At 39.8% G+C, this 14,720-nt stretch overlaps 1 protein-coding gene across 4 annotated transcripts in view; it reads right to left on the bottom strand.

The window, feature by feature from the left end:
• The window catches only part of FNIP2 (folliculin interacting protein 2), a 135,932-nt gene that overhangs the window by 85,607 nt on the left and 35,605 nt on the right, over positions 1 to 14,720 (bottom strand). For 2 of the 4 annotated variants that reach the window (XM_030816274.1, XM_030816275.1), the window contains exon 1: positions 12,331 to 12,916. The exons of the other annotated variants lie outside the window; for them this stretch is intronic. In XM_030816274.1, coding sequence (XP_030672134.1) covers positions 12,331 to 12,506 — 176 coding nt within the window. In that variant the 5' untranslated portion in view covers positions 12,507 to 12,916. Of the gene's footprint in view, positions 1 to 12,330; positions 12,917 to 14,720 lie in introns of those variants that run through there. 4 annotated transcript variants of the gene reach the window in all.

Below are 14,720 nucleotides of genomic sequence, written 5' to 3'. Positions count from 1 at the left end.
GGGCTAGATGTTTCAGAATTCAGAATTTTTTTTAGAAATCGGAAAGATACTACACTACATATTACATAATACCTCCTCCAGGGGCTGAGATGTAATCAAACCCCCAAAACAAACAAATTAACATTTCACCAGCCCAAATTATGCTAAGTGGATTAGATAGAGAGTATAAACAGCCTCACATCAGTTCAGATTAATTCCAAAAGATTTTCCAGAAATTTTAGGATTTTGGAATTATAGGATAAAGGATTGTTGATCACTTTAGTGATTACCATGTCTGAGAAAAGGACAAAAGACTGGAATAAATAACTTTTAGGTTCCCCACATTTTCCTGAATATAACTGATCTCTAACAAAAATGACAGCCAAAGGTTTATGTGGAAGAAGGTTAGTTGTAGCTCTGAACTTGTTTTCCCCCTCCTTGCCACTAAAACAATGTGTAAATGGTAGCAAAGGTCACAAGTTAAAACCACGTAAGTCTTTAAATAATGTGTTCACATGGCAGTGACAAAACATTATTGTATGTGTCACAATACAGCCTAAGGTTTGGGTGCTATGAACAAGGAACTACAAAGTACAGAGAGGAAAAGACAGAATTTCTTCCTTCCTTTCTGAGTTCAGGATCATATCAAGTAAAACTCTAAAACAGGTGAAGTTTGTGTGTGGCACTTACAGCACCACTACCCACATTCCACTGCCCTGGGGCCACCACAGCATAGACAAAATAGCGGAACACTGCACGGGATGTCAGATTGCCTAGGCTGGAGGCAGCCATCCCACAGTCCCATCTCAGTCACTTCTTCACCTCTTAATCGAGCGTTGCCTCCTCTATAAAAGGATGGGGTGGAGCCAGGCATGGTGGCTCACGCCTGTAATCCTAGCACTTCGGGAGGCCGAGGCAGGCGGATCCCTTGAGGTCAGAAGTTTGAGACCAGCATGGCCAACATGGTGAAACCCCATCTCTACCAAAAATATAAAAATTAGCCAGGCGTAGTGGTGGGCACCTGTGATCCCAGCTACTGGGGAGGCTGAGACACAAGAATTGCTTAAACCCGGGAGGCGGAGGTTGCAGTGAGCTGAGATCACACCACCGTACTCCAGCCTGGGCGACAGAGTGAGACACTGTCTGAAAAAAGAAAAAAGAAGAAATGGGAAATGCGGTGGGACTAAAATTATACCTAAAGGTCTGGTGCTTCCAATTCTAACACATTATAATCCCAAGTTATCTATTAAATGTGCACAGTGTGATTTAGAACAGATGATCTCAGCCAGGTACTAAAAGGAAAGCAATCTTAATGAATTAACCTACACTATTACTACATGGTATCCCTTAAACCTTCTAAACATAATCTGTCTTTGATAAGCATCTTAATATCAACACAGCTCTAATCAACAGAACTTTCAAAAGGTGCTCACAAAATCTGAAGGGGAAAAGTACAAGTTCTTTTGAGGTGAGAGGGACACTGATTGGGCAGGTCACTGTGGCAGTCAAGACTCTGCCCCTTGCCTTCTGATGTTGTTGCTGTTATTAATAGTTCCTTCCTTTTTTCTGCTTAAAAAACCCACAGAGGTCAGGTGCAGTGGCTCATGCCTGTAATCTCAACACTTTGGGAGGCCAAGGCAGGAGGATCGCTTGAATACAGGAGTTTGAGCAATATAGTGAGATTCTGACTCTACAAAAACAAAACAAAAAAACCCCACAGAATCTCTATAAATGGCCCATTTTACCCCAAAATGGTTCCCTTAATTCTTAAATGCGCATTATTTATTCTTTTCTGATATCTATAAACTAGAAACTACTTGTACTTAAAAATAGCCAAACTCACAAAAAAAAAGTGCTTTACTGTTCATCTCCATGCATATATTAATTCAATAATCACTGAGCTGTTTTTTGTTTTTTTTTTTTTTTTTTTGAGACGGAGTCTCACTCTGTCACCCAGGCTGGAGTGCAGTGGCACAATCTCGGCTCACTGCAACCTCCACCTCCTGGGTTCATGCGATTCTCCTGCCTCAGCCTCCCAAGTAGCTGGGATTACAGGCGTCCACCACCACACCTGGTTAATTTTTTTGTATTTTTAGTAGAGAGGGGGTTTCACCATGTTGGCCAGGCTAGTTTCGAACTCCTAACTTCAACTGATCCGCCCGCTTGGATTCCAGGCATGAGCCAACGCACCTGGCCGAGCTAATTCTTTTATACCCTTGTCAGCATAACCAAAGCCGTCGACACATTATTATATTCCTGGATTACTGAAATACATAATTGCTCTGCAATTATAAAAGGTAACTTGCATCAAGATGATTTCATATCCTTCCCCTCCCTCATTTTGGGAAATCATATACTAATAATAGACAACTGAATAAATTTCAAAGTAAATACTCAAGACATTGCCTTATATGTTAATCACTTCTAGATCTAATTAAACTGTATGCAGATAAGGTAATACTTCCATTTTCCAAGAAGTTTCCAGAAGTCAAAAGCATGATTCTCTGTGTAAGGTCTCTCATTTGCAAAATGAAAGAACCAAAATAAACAGACAATTGTCATCTATTTTGGGTTGTAAAATACTATCTCTAAAAGAGATAGGTTAAAATAAATAAATAAATATATATATATATACTCATGACCCAGCAAGTTCACTTCTAGGAATGAATCCTACAGATTAATTTGCACAGGTACAAAATAATTATGTACAAAAAGGTAATGACTGCAGCACTGTTTGGAAACAAACTGTCAGCAGGATGATTAAATAAATTACGGTACATCCATACAAGGGAGTGCTATACTGACACAGCAAAGAATAAGGAAGCTCCTTAGGTAAGTATGTAATAAACTCCAAGACATATTTTTGACTGGAACAAAAATAAGTATAAAATATTGTGTATAGAATGCTGCCATAAGTCTAGAAAAAGGAAAAATTGGAGGTAGAGAACTCTGGGTTTTATTATACACGTATAGACTATCTCTAGAAGAAATACAATGAATTGATAATACTAGTTGACTCTGGAGTAGAAAGCTGGATTATTGGGCCGGGTGCGGTGGCTCACACCTATAATCCCAGCACTTTGGGAGGCCGAGGCGGGCGGATCACGAGGTCAGGAGATCAAGAGCATCCTGGCTAACACGGTGAAACCCCGTCAAATTAGCTGGGCGTGGTGGCAGGCGCCTGTAGTCCCAGCTACTCAGGAGGCAGAGACAGGAGAATGGCGTGAACCCGGGAGGCAGAGCTTGCAGTGAGCGGAGCTCGCGCCACTGCACTCCAGCCTGGGCGACAGAGCAAGACTCCGCCTCAAAAAAAAAAGAAAAGAAAAGAAAAGAAAGCTGGATTACTGATGAAAAAGAAAGCAGAAGACTTTTCATTCTACACTCTTTACAGAGCAAAGGGAAAGGCTTTCTCTGCACCATGTAATAAACATCCATCAAAACAGCATAGTGAGGAGTGTAGACTGGACCCAGGCATCCTGGGCTCAGGTCCTACCTCTGCCTCTTCCTAGCTATGTAACTTTGGTGAGTTACCTAATCTCTTTGTTCCTCAATAGCGTCATCTGCAAAATGGAGATAATATAATAGTACCAACCTTCTAAGTGCTGTTTTGGTGACTAAATGTAAAGCACTTAACACAGAGTCAGGCACACTGATTGTGCTCTAAACATGCACCACAATTTTGTGCCTTTTGATATTAAGCTGTGTGACTGTATTGTCTTTTGAAAAAGTAAAAACAAACAACAAAGATGAGGACTACAACAGGAACACCCTATTTTTTTAAACCCAAAGAATCTATTATTGCTTTAAGACAAACCCTAAACTACTGTTTCCTTTAAGAGGCTTCTTGGTAGCTGAAGCATGAGGCAGTGGGTGAACTCCTACAGGGAAACCACCTTAACGAATTCCAGGCATTCAGATTCAGTTTTCAAATATGTAGTTTGGCCTAGACAATGGCATTTATTGAGCTTTCTTCTCAACACTTGTATACTACATTTTCCTGTCCTTCATCCCCTCCCTCCCCCAAGGACAGGAGAAAGTTTCTCTCTAAAAAAGCGATCCCTTTTCTCATTTATTAAACCCATGTATGTCTTTCAGTTTGTGATTGCTGTTCTAGTGGTGTATCAGATGGATTTCCATCATATTAAATAACTGCCTTTTTTACTGCATAATTCATGCAGAGCCTAGAGACACCAATTCCAGAAGGTCTGGTGTTTGCACGTAGGCAGGGGAAGGCTGGTGATAAGAACTGCACAGCACATGCACAAATAATTGCCTAATATTTTAGAGTTTACCACTTTTACAGAATTCACCTGAGCTGACCTTCTCAAATGTCCTGTGAGAGTCTGTATTATATAATGTTTTACAGGGAAGTTAGGAGACTTTAACAAGGTTATGTTATGTCCAGTAAGTGGCTAAGTCAGGACTAAAATCAAAGTCTCCTGGCTCCAAATTCTGTGCTCATCCAACTCGACTGCACTATCCCCTTGATACCAGTAGCAAACAAGTTAGGGTAACATTCTCTTCCTTCCAGGACCTTCCTCTGCATGTCCTTCTGAGGTGTAAAAAACCTGTACTCCAGCTTGGGCAGAGTGAGGCTCCATCTCTTTAAAGAAGGAGGAGAAGGAGGAGGAAGAAGAGGAGGAGGAGAAGGAAGAAGAGGAACAAAAGGAGGAGAAGGAGGAAGTGTGGCATTGACAAAAGAATAGGGAAACTGATCAATGGAACAGAATAGAGACTTCAGAAAAAAATCCACATAAATATAAATCAATATTTGACAAAAGAACAACAGTAATACAATGGAGCAAAGACAGTCTTTTCAACAAATGGTGCTGGAATAACTGGACATCCAGGTGCAAAAAAAAAGAATCTTGACACAGACCTTACATCCTTCACAAAAATAAACCCAAAACGGCTTACAAGCCTAAGTGTAAAAAGCAAAACTACAAAACTCACAGAAGATAACACAGGAGAAAATATAGACAGCCTTGAGCATGGCAAAGGATTCTTAGATACAACACCAAAGGCGTGGTCTATGAAAGAAATCATTGAGAAGCTGGGCTTCATTAAAATTAAAACCTTCTGCTCTAAGAAAGACACTGTCAAGGGAATGAGAAGACAAGCCACAGACTGAGACAAAATATTCACAAAAAATATATCTGATAAAGAACTGTTTTATCCAAAATAAAGAACACTTAAAACTCAGTAAGAAATCAAACCAACTGATGAAAAAATGGGCAAAGGACCTGAATAGACACCTCACCAATGATAATATAAATGGCAAATAAGCATATGAAAAGTTGATCCACATTGTATGTCATTAGAGAAACACAAATTTAAACAACAAGAGATACTACTACCTGCCTATTAGAGTGGCCAAAGTCTGGAACACTGACAATGCCAAATGCTGGTGGGGATGTGGAGCAACAGAAACTCTCACCCATTGCTGGTGGTGCAGTTGTTTTGGAAGAGTTTGGCAGTTTCTTACAAAACTAAACATACTCTTACCTTACAATCCAGCAATGGGACTCGTTGTTATTTATCCAAATGAGTTGAAAGCCTGCAGCTATGTATAGGAGCTTTATTCATAATTGCCAAAACAGAAGCAACCAAGACATCCTTCGGTATGTAAAGAGATAATCAATGGAATATTATTTAGTGCTAAAAAGGAAATGAACTACCATGGTATGAAGAGACATGAAGGGACCTTGAATGCGTATTTCTAAGTGAAAGAAGCGAATCTGAACAGGGTACATACTGAATGATTCTAATCAAATGACATTCTGGAAAAGGCAAAACTATGGAGACAGTAAAAAGACAAGTGGTTGCGTGGGGTTAGAGAGGGACGGAAGGATGAATAGGCAAGGCACAGAGGATTTCTAGGGCAGTGAAACTAGCTAGTATGAATAGTGGATACATGTCATCATACTTTTGTCAAAACCTATAGAATACACAACACCAAGAATGAACCCTAATGCAAACTATGGACTTTGGGTGATAAAGATTCCTCAATGGTAACAAACATATCACTGTGGTGTGGGATGTTGATAATGTGGGGGCAAGGTGTACATGGGAATTCTGTACTTTCTGCTTAATGTTGCTGTGAACCTAAAATAGCTCTAAAAATTTTTTGAAGGAAAAAATTCTTTTAATTTCAGTTGTCAAAGGAACTTTTAAGATATAGAAACTGTCAAGAATAAGCACTGGTTTAAAAATTTGTGACAGGATTATTTTCTGAAGATCACTTTTGTCTGTTACAGTCGGCTACAGAATACCCTGTAAAGATGAGAACCAAGGACACATAACTTGAGCTTCAGATGCAGCTATCAAGTCTGTTCCTGTTCAGCAAAATTACAGGCCATCTCCTTCTTGTTCTATCCACCCGGCTGGAAAAAGGAGGGTCAGTCCTCACACACTGCTCTACAGAATGTATCCAACTGTCACATGTGGTCTTGCTCCTACTGACAGAGGGGAATGTTCCCCTAAGATAGTTCACAGTAAGGTATTAGTTACTGCCTAGAGAGAACAATTCTTAAATACAAAGAAATGAGAATTTAATAATAGGCGTTTTTGCCATCAAGCAAGGTCCAGTGGGAAAGATTTTAGGGGCAGTGACCTCTGCCTCCCTGTCATATCACAGTGTGCAGATGCTAAACCAGCCACCAGCACACCTCCACCCCATTCACATTCCCACGAAGGATCGTTTACTTTCTGAATCCAAATCATCTTTGCCCTGAGGCAATATTCTTCTTTTAAGGATGCACACCAGGCATGTTCCTGCCTTAAGATCTCTGTACTTCCTTTTCTCTCTGTTGAAAATGAACTTCCTCAAATACCCACATGGCTTGTTCGCTCACGTGGAAAAAGATTACCACTGAGCTAGTTCTAACTCCCCTGATTACCCAAGGCCCAGCCTTTACATTTCTCTAACTTCGGGACTCATGGATCACTGACAGATTATCAGAATGTTAGCTGGAAGGGACTTCAGACACTACCTGGCCACTGGTTCCCAAGTTGTTTGGCTCATTGTTAGAATTACCCCAGAAGTTTTGTGTGTGTTTGTGTGTTTGTGTGTGTGTGGGTGTATGTAACCAACAAAGCTTCACAAGCTCTACCTCCAGGAATTTGGTTCAGCGGATCTGAAGTTGAGGCTCAGGAAACACCATTCCAATCTACCATCATCATCATCATCATCATCATCATCATCATCATTATTATTATTATTACTATTTAGAAAACAAAAACAGAGAGATGAGATGATGTTCCCAAAGAAAGTGATTTCAAGGCAGAGAAGACCCTAAGATCATAAAATCAGGGTAGAGAAGATCCCCAAGTCAAAGGCCTTTCCATTTTATCTGGTATTAAGCCTAGGTTGTCATATGCTAGAGCTGAAAATCAGTAAGTGGAAAAATAGCTTAACTAAGTTCCTTTTTCTGCCTTTGGACAGGGTGAGGCATGAAAGTGAAAGGATATGGCATAGTGAGAAAAAAGGATTTTCATTCACATCTGTTCTGTAAAAACCTAAAGTAGTTTTTTTAAAAAACCTTTCTTAAACCCTTAAAGACATAAGGCTGATGGATGGATGTACACCTGATACCTAAATATCCCCTTGGGAACTCATAAAAGATAAGAATATTCCCAGGAACCTTGGTGTTTTTATAACCCACAGGCTGGATTCTCTTTGGTGACTTTTGACAGTTATAATCTTAGATGGGTCACAAGTTATTGCTCTCTCCAATTCCCACCAGGGCTTGCTACATCACTGTTCAGCAATTATTTGGCTTTTGTTACTATAACAATAAAAGGATAAGGCTAAGCCAGAGCCTGACTCACCACAGGAATCATAACAGGAGAACCAGGGATGTGGGGACCATTGCAGCCAGCATTCCGCTTCAGCACAGAGCTGAGCAGAACTTCAGGAAAAAAGGCTTCAGAAGCTGCCCAGTCAGTGACTGGCCTGCAGATTCCAGAGCTGGATTAACCTCATCTTCTGCCTGGAACACTGTCATTCTGGACACAGTTAGCTATGGTGATTAATAACAAGTGCTTTACCCTGTTATGTCATCCATGCTTATCCAAATATGACCCAGACAAAAGCTGATGTCAGTTGTTAGTGTCTATGAAAATCTCCTATATTAAGATTGCTGATTTATTCCTAGTAAGTGATGTATCCTCAGAGGGAAAAGACAAATGTTCTTGAACCCTAAATCAGACACAACACTGCATTCCTTGATTCATTCACTCTTATCAGTCTGGAATTACATCTCAAAATCCCTACCCTCAGCCAGCAGAAATAAACTCCTCTAGTCAAAGAAAAATTCTCATGGTACGTAAAAATCAGTAAAAAGGGAAGGAATGCAGGAAGCGCAGAAGAACGTGTGACCGCAATACCCAACCCATCAGAGTCACACCCAACCATTTACGAACTCTCTGTGAAGCTTGTCACAAAGCACAAGATCATCAGCTGACTAGGGTTTGTTTTTTCTCTCTACCCACTTCATTCAACCTGTCCAACTGCTACATTTGCTATTAAGTAGCATCAGGGTAGAGTGGTTTTCACACTGTTTCCAGGAGCAGCAGTGAGAAACATTGTTTCCACTCCTACAAACCTGCATTACGCTTACTTTTAATGACCTTTTTTAATACTCTTCAGAATTCTTTGGTCTGTTGCCTATATCTCTCTCTAAATCTGTGACTATTTTTATATTTCCTAGTCAGTAATCCCAACTGCTATAAATAAAGACTGGTCATAAAATCATGGTCAGCTTATCTATGTGAAGCAGCTCACCACGGGACAATGCACTCAAGTTTCTGTACTTACTTTCTTGTTAAGTAACTACCACAGACAATCTAAGGATTTCCCTTTTTTAATAGAATTATCTCATCTAAAAATGTACATAAAATGGATATACTCATTTAGAATCATCCTGGTGATTCTAAAGCAGTACAGAGAATTTCTTCTGAATTCAGATTTCAAGATATGAAACTGTAAAGCACAATTGACTCTGAAGTGCTCTGTTTCAGTTCCTTTTCAGTGTGTAAGGAGTATACTTTAAAGACATGGCAAGTTTTCTCTTGCCACCAGAGCAACAATGATTCACAGATATGTGTGGCAAGTCCCAGATTTCTCATATAAATAGCCCTATGGATTTTGTTTGCTAATTTGCCGGGAAAGTTTGAAAAACTCAAAAGTTGTTGGCAGCTTTGCTATAGTCAATATTTTAAGAAAGAGGATAGGAAGCAATTATTTGAGGATGATACCATATACCTGGCATCATATTTAAGAGTCACTAGATTTTGTGTGTGTGTGTGTGATGGAGTCTTGCTGTGTTGCCCAGGCTGGGGTGCAGTGGCACGATCTCAGCTCACTGCAACCTCCGCATCCCAGGTTCAAGTGATTATCCTGCTTCAGCATCCCAAGTAGCTGGGATTACAGGTACCTGCTACCATGTCTGGCTAATTTTTGTATTTTTAGTAGAGATGGGGTTTCACCATGGTGGCCAGGCTGATCTTGAACTCCTCACCTCAAGTGATCCGCCCACCTCAGCCTCCCAAAGTGCTGGGATTACAGGCATGAATGCCACCATGCCCAGCAAAGAGTCACTAGATTTGAAGGGAGTTTTAGCAAGGAATTTTTACTGACAAGCCATTTAAGATGCCTCTCATCAAACTTGGTAGCTTTTTGTTGACTCTAGAATTTTGTGAAATGAATTGAACCCCAACATCTGCCTTTATAGAGGTTAGGGGGAATGGAAATGGCGATGCAGAGGACAACTCCTCTCCTGAAATGTGTCATGCTACATGAACCACAATGAGAGGATCAACATGTTTCTTTCTGCACTGTTTCCGTCTGTTTTACACTGTGGCCGTCATCACATATACAACATGATTCTACTGTTATTGTGGAATCTTTCTCTCCATCTTTTCAATTACTGGAAAATCATGAGAAGAAAAAAAAACAAAACCCTGCTTGTCAGGGTGCTGAACTAAGAAGACCACTTGGAACTACTGATTTAAGATATCAAAGAGCAAAAAGAGATTGGAAGTCCTACCTACCTGACTGCCACATGACTTGGACAAACAGATAACTCGTGAGCACTCTGGAGCCAGGTCCTTCAGTGCAAGCGCCTGTCAATAATTCACTTCTAGCCTCAAGTTGGCCCAAGTCCTAAAGAAGTTCTGGAAACCAAGCACAATACTGCAAGTAAGCAATGTTTCCAAGATCGTAGTAAGGAGAAGAGAAAGCGGATGAGGTCTACTACAGCACATCATCTGACTAGAGATGAATTCCAATTAATTGACAAATATATGTCATTATTGTACAAAGTTCTAAAAAAAAAAATTCTCAGCACTAGAGAAGTAAATCTAAAGGAAGTTAAAATAAGGAAAGAGGATAACAGGTATGAAAATGTTAAAATTTAAAGCATCACTTTGAAGGTGAGAAGCAGAAGCTCATATCAAAAATTTTAGAGGTTTTTAAAAAATTGGCCCTGCATATGATTTTCTTACATGGACATTCACTCCCCGTCTTTCATCCTAAATAACTATCTGGCGATCTAGAATTCTATAGAATAACAAAAATAGGGAATACAGAAGGCCCTACTACTACATCTAAGAATCTCAGAAGAAGAAAGAATTTTTAAAATAATCCGAGCCAATTACATAGTTTAACAGTTGAGAGTGAGATTAAGAAAAGCCTGGAGACTGGCCCAGGGTTAGAGGCTCCTGAGCAGCAGAGCTAGGGATCAAGATTCAGATAAACTTGAGCGTCACTCCGTTACTCTCTCCTATCACTCAGCTACCCTTTCTTGATAAGAAACAGATAAAAACAGATAGCATAAAAGGGAAATTCTTATCTGAACACTCAAATGTATTTTTCTAATGTACCATATCATTACCTCCTCCTCCTCTACAAACAGATCTCTTTAACTGAATGAAGAGCATGTGACCTAACACTTGTAAAATAACTTCCTCACTTCTCTCTCACTCTCCGGTCTACTGTGCTCTTACACTGTGATGGACTACATCCCATTTTATTAAGTTTCTTTTTTCTTTTTTAGAGATGGAAGTCTCACTCTGTTGCCCTGTTTTATTAAGTTTCTGTTAAAAAATGACAAAGATTTTTACGTGACAAAAACTGTATCATCATTATTTTTAACCAAACTAAGAAACATACTTATGGGATAAAGTTTATGAGACATGTTAATTTTGAGAAAATTTCTGTAAGAAAAAAATGTTTTAAGTGAATTTATTTTATTATTTTTAAAGAGACAGGGTCTTGCTCGGTTGCCCAGGCTGGAGTACAGCAGTGAAATCACAATTCATTGCAGCCTACAACTCCTGGGCTCAAGCGATCCTCCCACCTCAGCCTCCCAAGTAACTGGCACCACAGTTGCATGCCCCCATGCCAATTATTTTTAAAATTTTTTTTTAATTTTTTTGTAGAGATGGGGTCTTGCTACATTGCCCTGGCTGGTCTTGAACTCCTAGGCTCAAGTGATCCTCCCACCTCAGTTTCCCAAAGTGTTTGGATTACAGGTTTGAGCCACCATGCCCAGGTTAAATGAACTTATAAACTTGCTTTTACACTAATCATTAACTTTTAGCTCTCCTTACTATCTATCTATGGAAGAATTTGGAATGAAATGTAATTTTCAAAACAGTTTTTTGTTTTTATTGATAAGCAATAAAATTCTTTACAAATAGCATTTCAATTAAGTACCACTAATAATAAAATTAATAAATTCTTCCAAATTTATTAATGGAAGAATGTGGATGAAATAAACCAAAATTAACATTATAAGTATGCTATTCTTTTTAGACAAGCTCCATTATTAAAATTTGCTGTTCATAACATCCTTCCCATGGAAAGGGTCTTCCAGAGGAAGACTGGGTCACCCCGACCACCCTGCTTCCAACTGGAAAAGCACAACCACCTGGCTGCCATGCAGACTATGAAGTGAGAACACCCAGGCCTAAGCCCCATCTACTAACTGTGCTGGTACTTCAGGACTGCACCTTTTTTTCCTGACAATTTCTGTGAACAGTTTCATCTAAGCTTCAAGGGACAAAGATGTACACACTTCTTATAAGTTGGCTCCAGTAGAGGTAATGAAAAGAAGAAAACAGATGGGTAGTGGAGTCACGATAGTCACTAAAAAATACCCATGCTTATATCTCTTCTATAAGAGAAGGGACTTGACTCCGCACACCCACCAATAACCCCATTTCTCCTACTTAGAAGGACTTACGAGAAACAACAACTTTCAGATCAATACAATTCCATCTCCTTAGTACACAGTAAATTAAATAAAAAATTACCTGAGATTTTGAAACAGAACTAAAGTTTCAAACCTGTTGTCGAGTTCCGTGTGGTCAGTGCTCCTGTCTACCCCGGTGTGTTTTTTAATCTTTGTGCATAAAAGCACCCTGTAAATCCTCCCAGCACCAGGAACGGCATCACTCACACATCTGGCAGAGTCTTGCCAGCTCTCTGGCTGGTTTGTGGTCTTCGCTGTGCCGCCACACATCTCCTGAATGGTTTAATGTTCTTCCAGTTTATCCTGACCATCAACATGGACTTGGAGACAAATCCTGAAGTTCCTTTGTTATGTGAGGAATATTCCGTAATGACGAGCAGTTCTAAACAATCATTTCACTCCCTATACAGTATGTGAGAAAAGCTACTTGACAGCAGCGTACTAATTTCCCCTTTCAAAGGTTTAAAAAAAAAAAAAAGGTGGAACATTCATTTGTTACGTAAATTAAGCCCGCCAATAATTTAGGAAGTCAGATCCATCTATCACATTACAAAACACGCTGTCTGCAATCCCATTACAGACATAGACAAGCCCTATTTTTGTTCCTAAGCTTATACTCCAGTTAGCAAAGACAAGACACTTAACAGGTTGAGCAGCTTGGACTGACTCACTCCATCTGTGCTCCCTAGCTGGAGATTATGTAGTAGTCAATTAATTGGTCACAAGACCTGTTCATATGGCTCTGGGCAATGCAGTGACTTGCCTTCAGCTGCAAGGTTGTTCTGACATTGGCCACACCACCCTCTTAATGGCTCTCATGTGAGCCAGTGTCAGCTGACAGGTCTTACTTTGCAATCTTGCAAAATTCTACCCACAGCAAGTGAGGAATGGTTATCCACAACAGCCAAATGTAGGACTTAATGTATAGATGACAAGGGGAGGTGGGACACAGACTAGGGATGTATCCTTGCTTTAATACAAGAAAAAAAATGATAACGAGCAGCCATAAACCCTCAGAACTCTTGCACTGAATTCCTAGGCATATTCAAACGAGAAAGCCCAACCTGAGGACAAAAGCAGCTCAATTTTGACTTCTGACACTAATATTCTTCATCTGAAAAAGAAGAACAATGCTACAGAATCAATATGATTTTGTGGGTTCACGAAGAAAACATTTTTCTTTTATTAGAAATAAAAATCAAGATCCCTGGAATACAGGTTGAATCTTTACATACAAAACTACAAGGGATTGCCCCAATTCTTTTCCTTTTCTTAGTCCTGGAATTTGGTGAAGAAAACATTAATGGATTCCTAAAATCTGATGAACTCTTGTCTGGTCCTTTGGCTTCAGCAATTTTTAAATGTACCTTTGTACTAGGTTGGTGCAAAAGTAATTGCGGTTTTTGCCATTACTTTTAATATATGGTATCCATACATTTCACTCCACGAGTGTGAGAAAAACTAATGTCATGGCGGGGCCTTCAATTACCTTAAGACAATCTTATATATATAATCCCTAAAATTCCTTCAAAATGAACTCAAAAAATAGCTGAAATTCACCCTCTTCTGAGAAATAAAAATTGCAACACACATATGACAACTTGAATTCTCTGTGGCACATGCTAAATTGATAGTATCAAGATAAAACCAGATTAGGAGAAAATGAATTCCTTTCTCCAAGAAGAACACATTTTGAGCTTAAAACTTAACTGACATGGCCACTGATCATGAGTTCTTTCTTCCCATAAACTGCCTTTAAAGTCTCTTTCTCTTTTTAACAGAGAACCAAAAGATTACTTATGCAAGCCCTATAAAAACTATTGTAGATCAAGCTTATAATCGCAGTGCTTTGAGAGGCCAAGGTGAGAGGACTACTTGAAGCAGGATTTAAAGACCAGCCTGGGCAACATAGCAAGACCTCGTATCTACAAAAAATTAGAAAATGAGCCAGGAGTAGTGGCATGCGCCTGTCGTCCCAGCTACTCAGGAAGCTGAAGTGAGAGGATCACTGAGCTCAGTAGTTCAAGACTGCAGTCAGCTATGACCGCACCACTGCACTCCAGCCTGGACAACAGAGAGAGACCCTGTCTCCAAAAAAAAAAAAGTGTATAATACATCTCTTATGATCCTAACTAGATTATAAATTATTTGCATATTAGTCTGGGTCTTGACATTCATTTTTGTACCTCATGCAGGTTTTATCCACGGTAGATGTCTAACAGATACTTTCTGATTGGTTTAATAACACTAAATATTTGCATTAAAACTATGATATGGGCCAGGGGCAGTGGCTCACACCTATAATCCCAGCACTTTGGTAGGCTGAGGTGGACGGATCATTTGAGGTCAGGAGTTTGAGACCAGCCTGACCAACATGGTGAAACCCCGTCTCTACTAAAAAAATACAAAAAATTAGCCAGGTGTGGTGGTGGATGCCTATAGTCCCAGCTACTCGGGAGGCTGAGGCAGGAGAATTGCTTGAAC

The sequence above is a fragment of the Nomascus leucogenys genome, chromosome 7b, assembly GCF_006542625.1.
Source record: "Nomascus leucogenys isolate Asia chromosome 7b, Asia_NLE_v1, whole genome shotgun sequence".
In the NCBI taxonomy this organism is placed as follows: domain Eukaryota; kingdom Metazoa; phylum Chordata; class Mammalia; order Primates; family Hylobatidae; genus Nomascus; species Nomascus leucogenys.
Note: the sequence above shows the minus strand (reverse complement) of the source record. Positions and strands in the feature narration are given on the sequence as shown.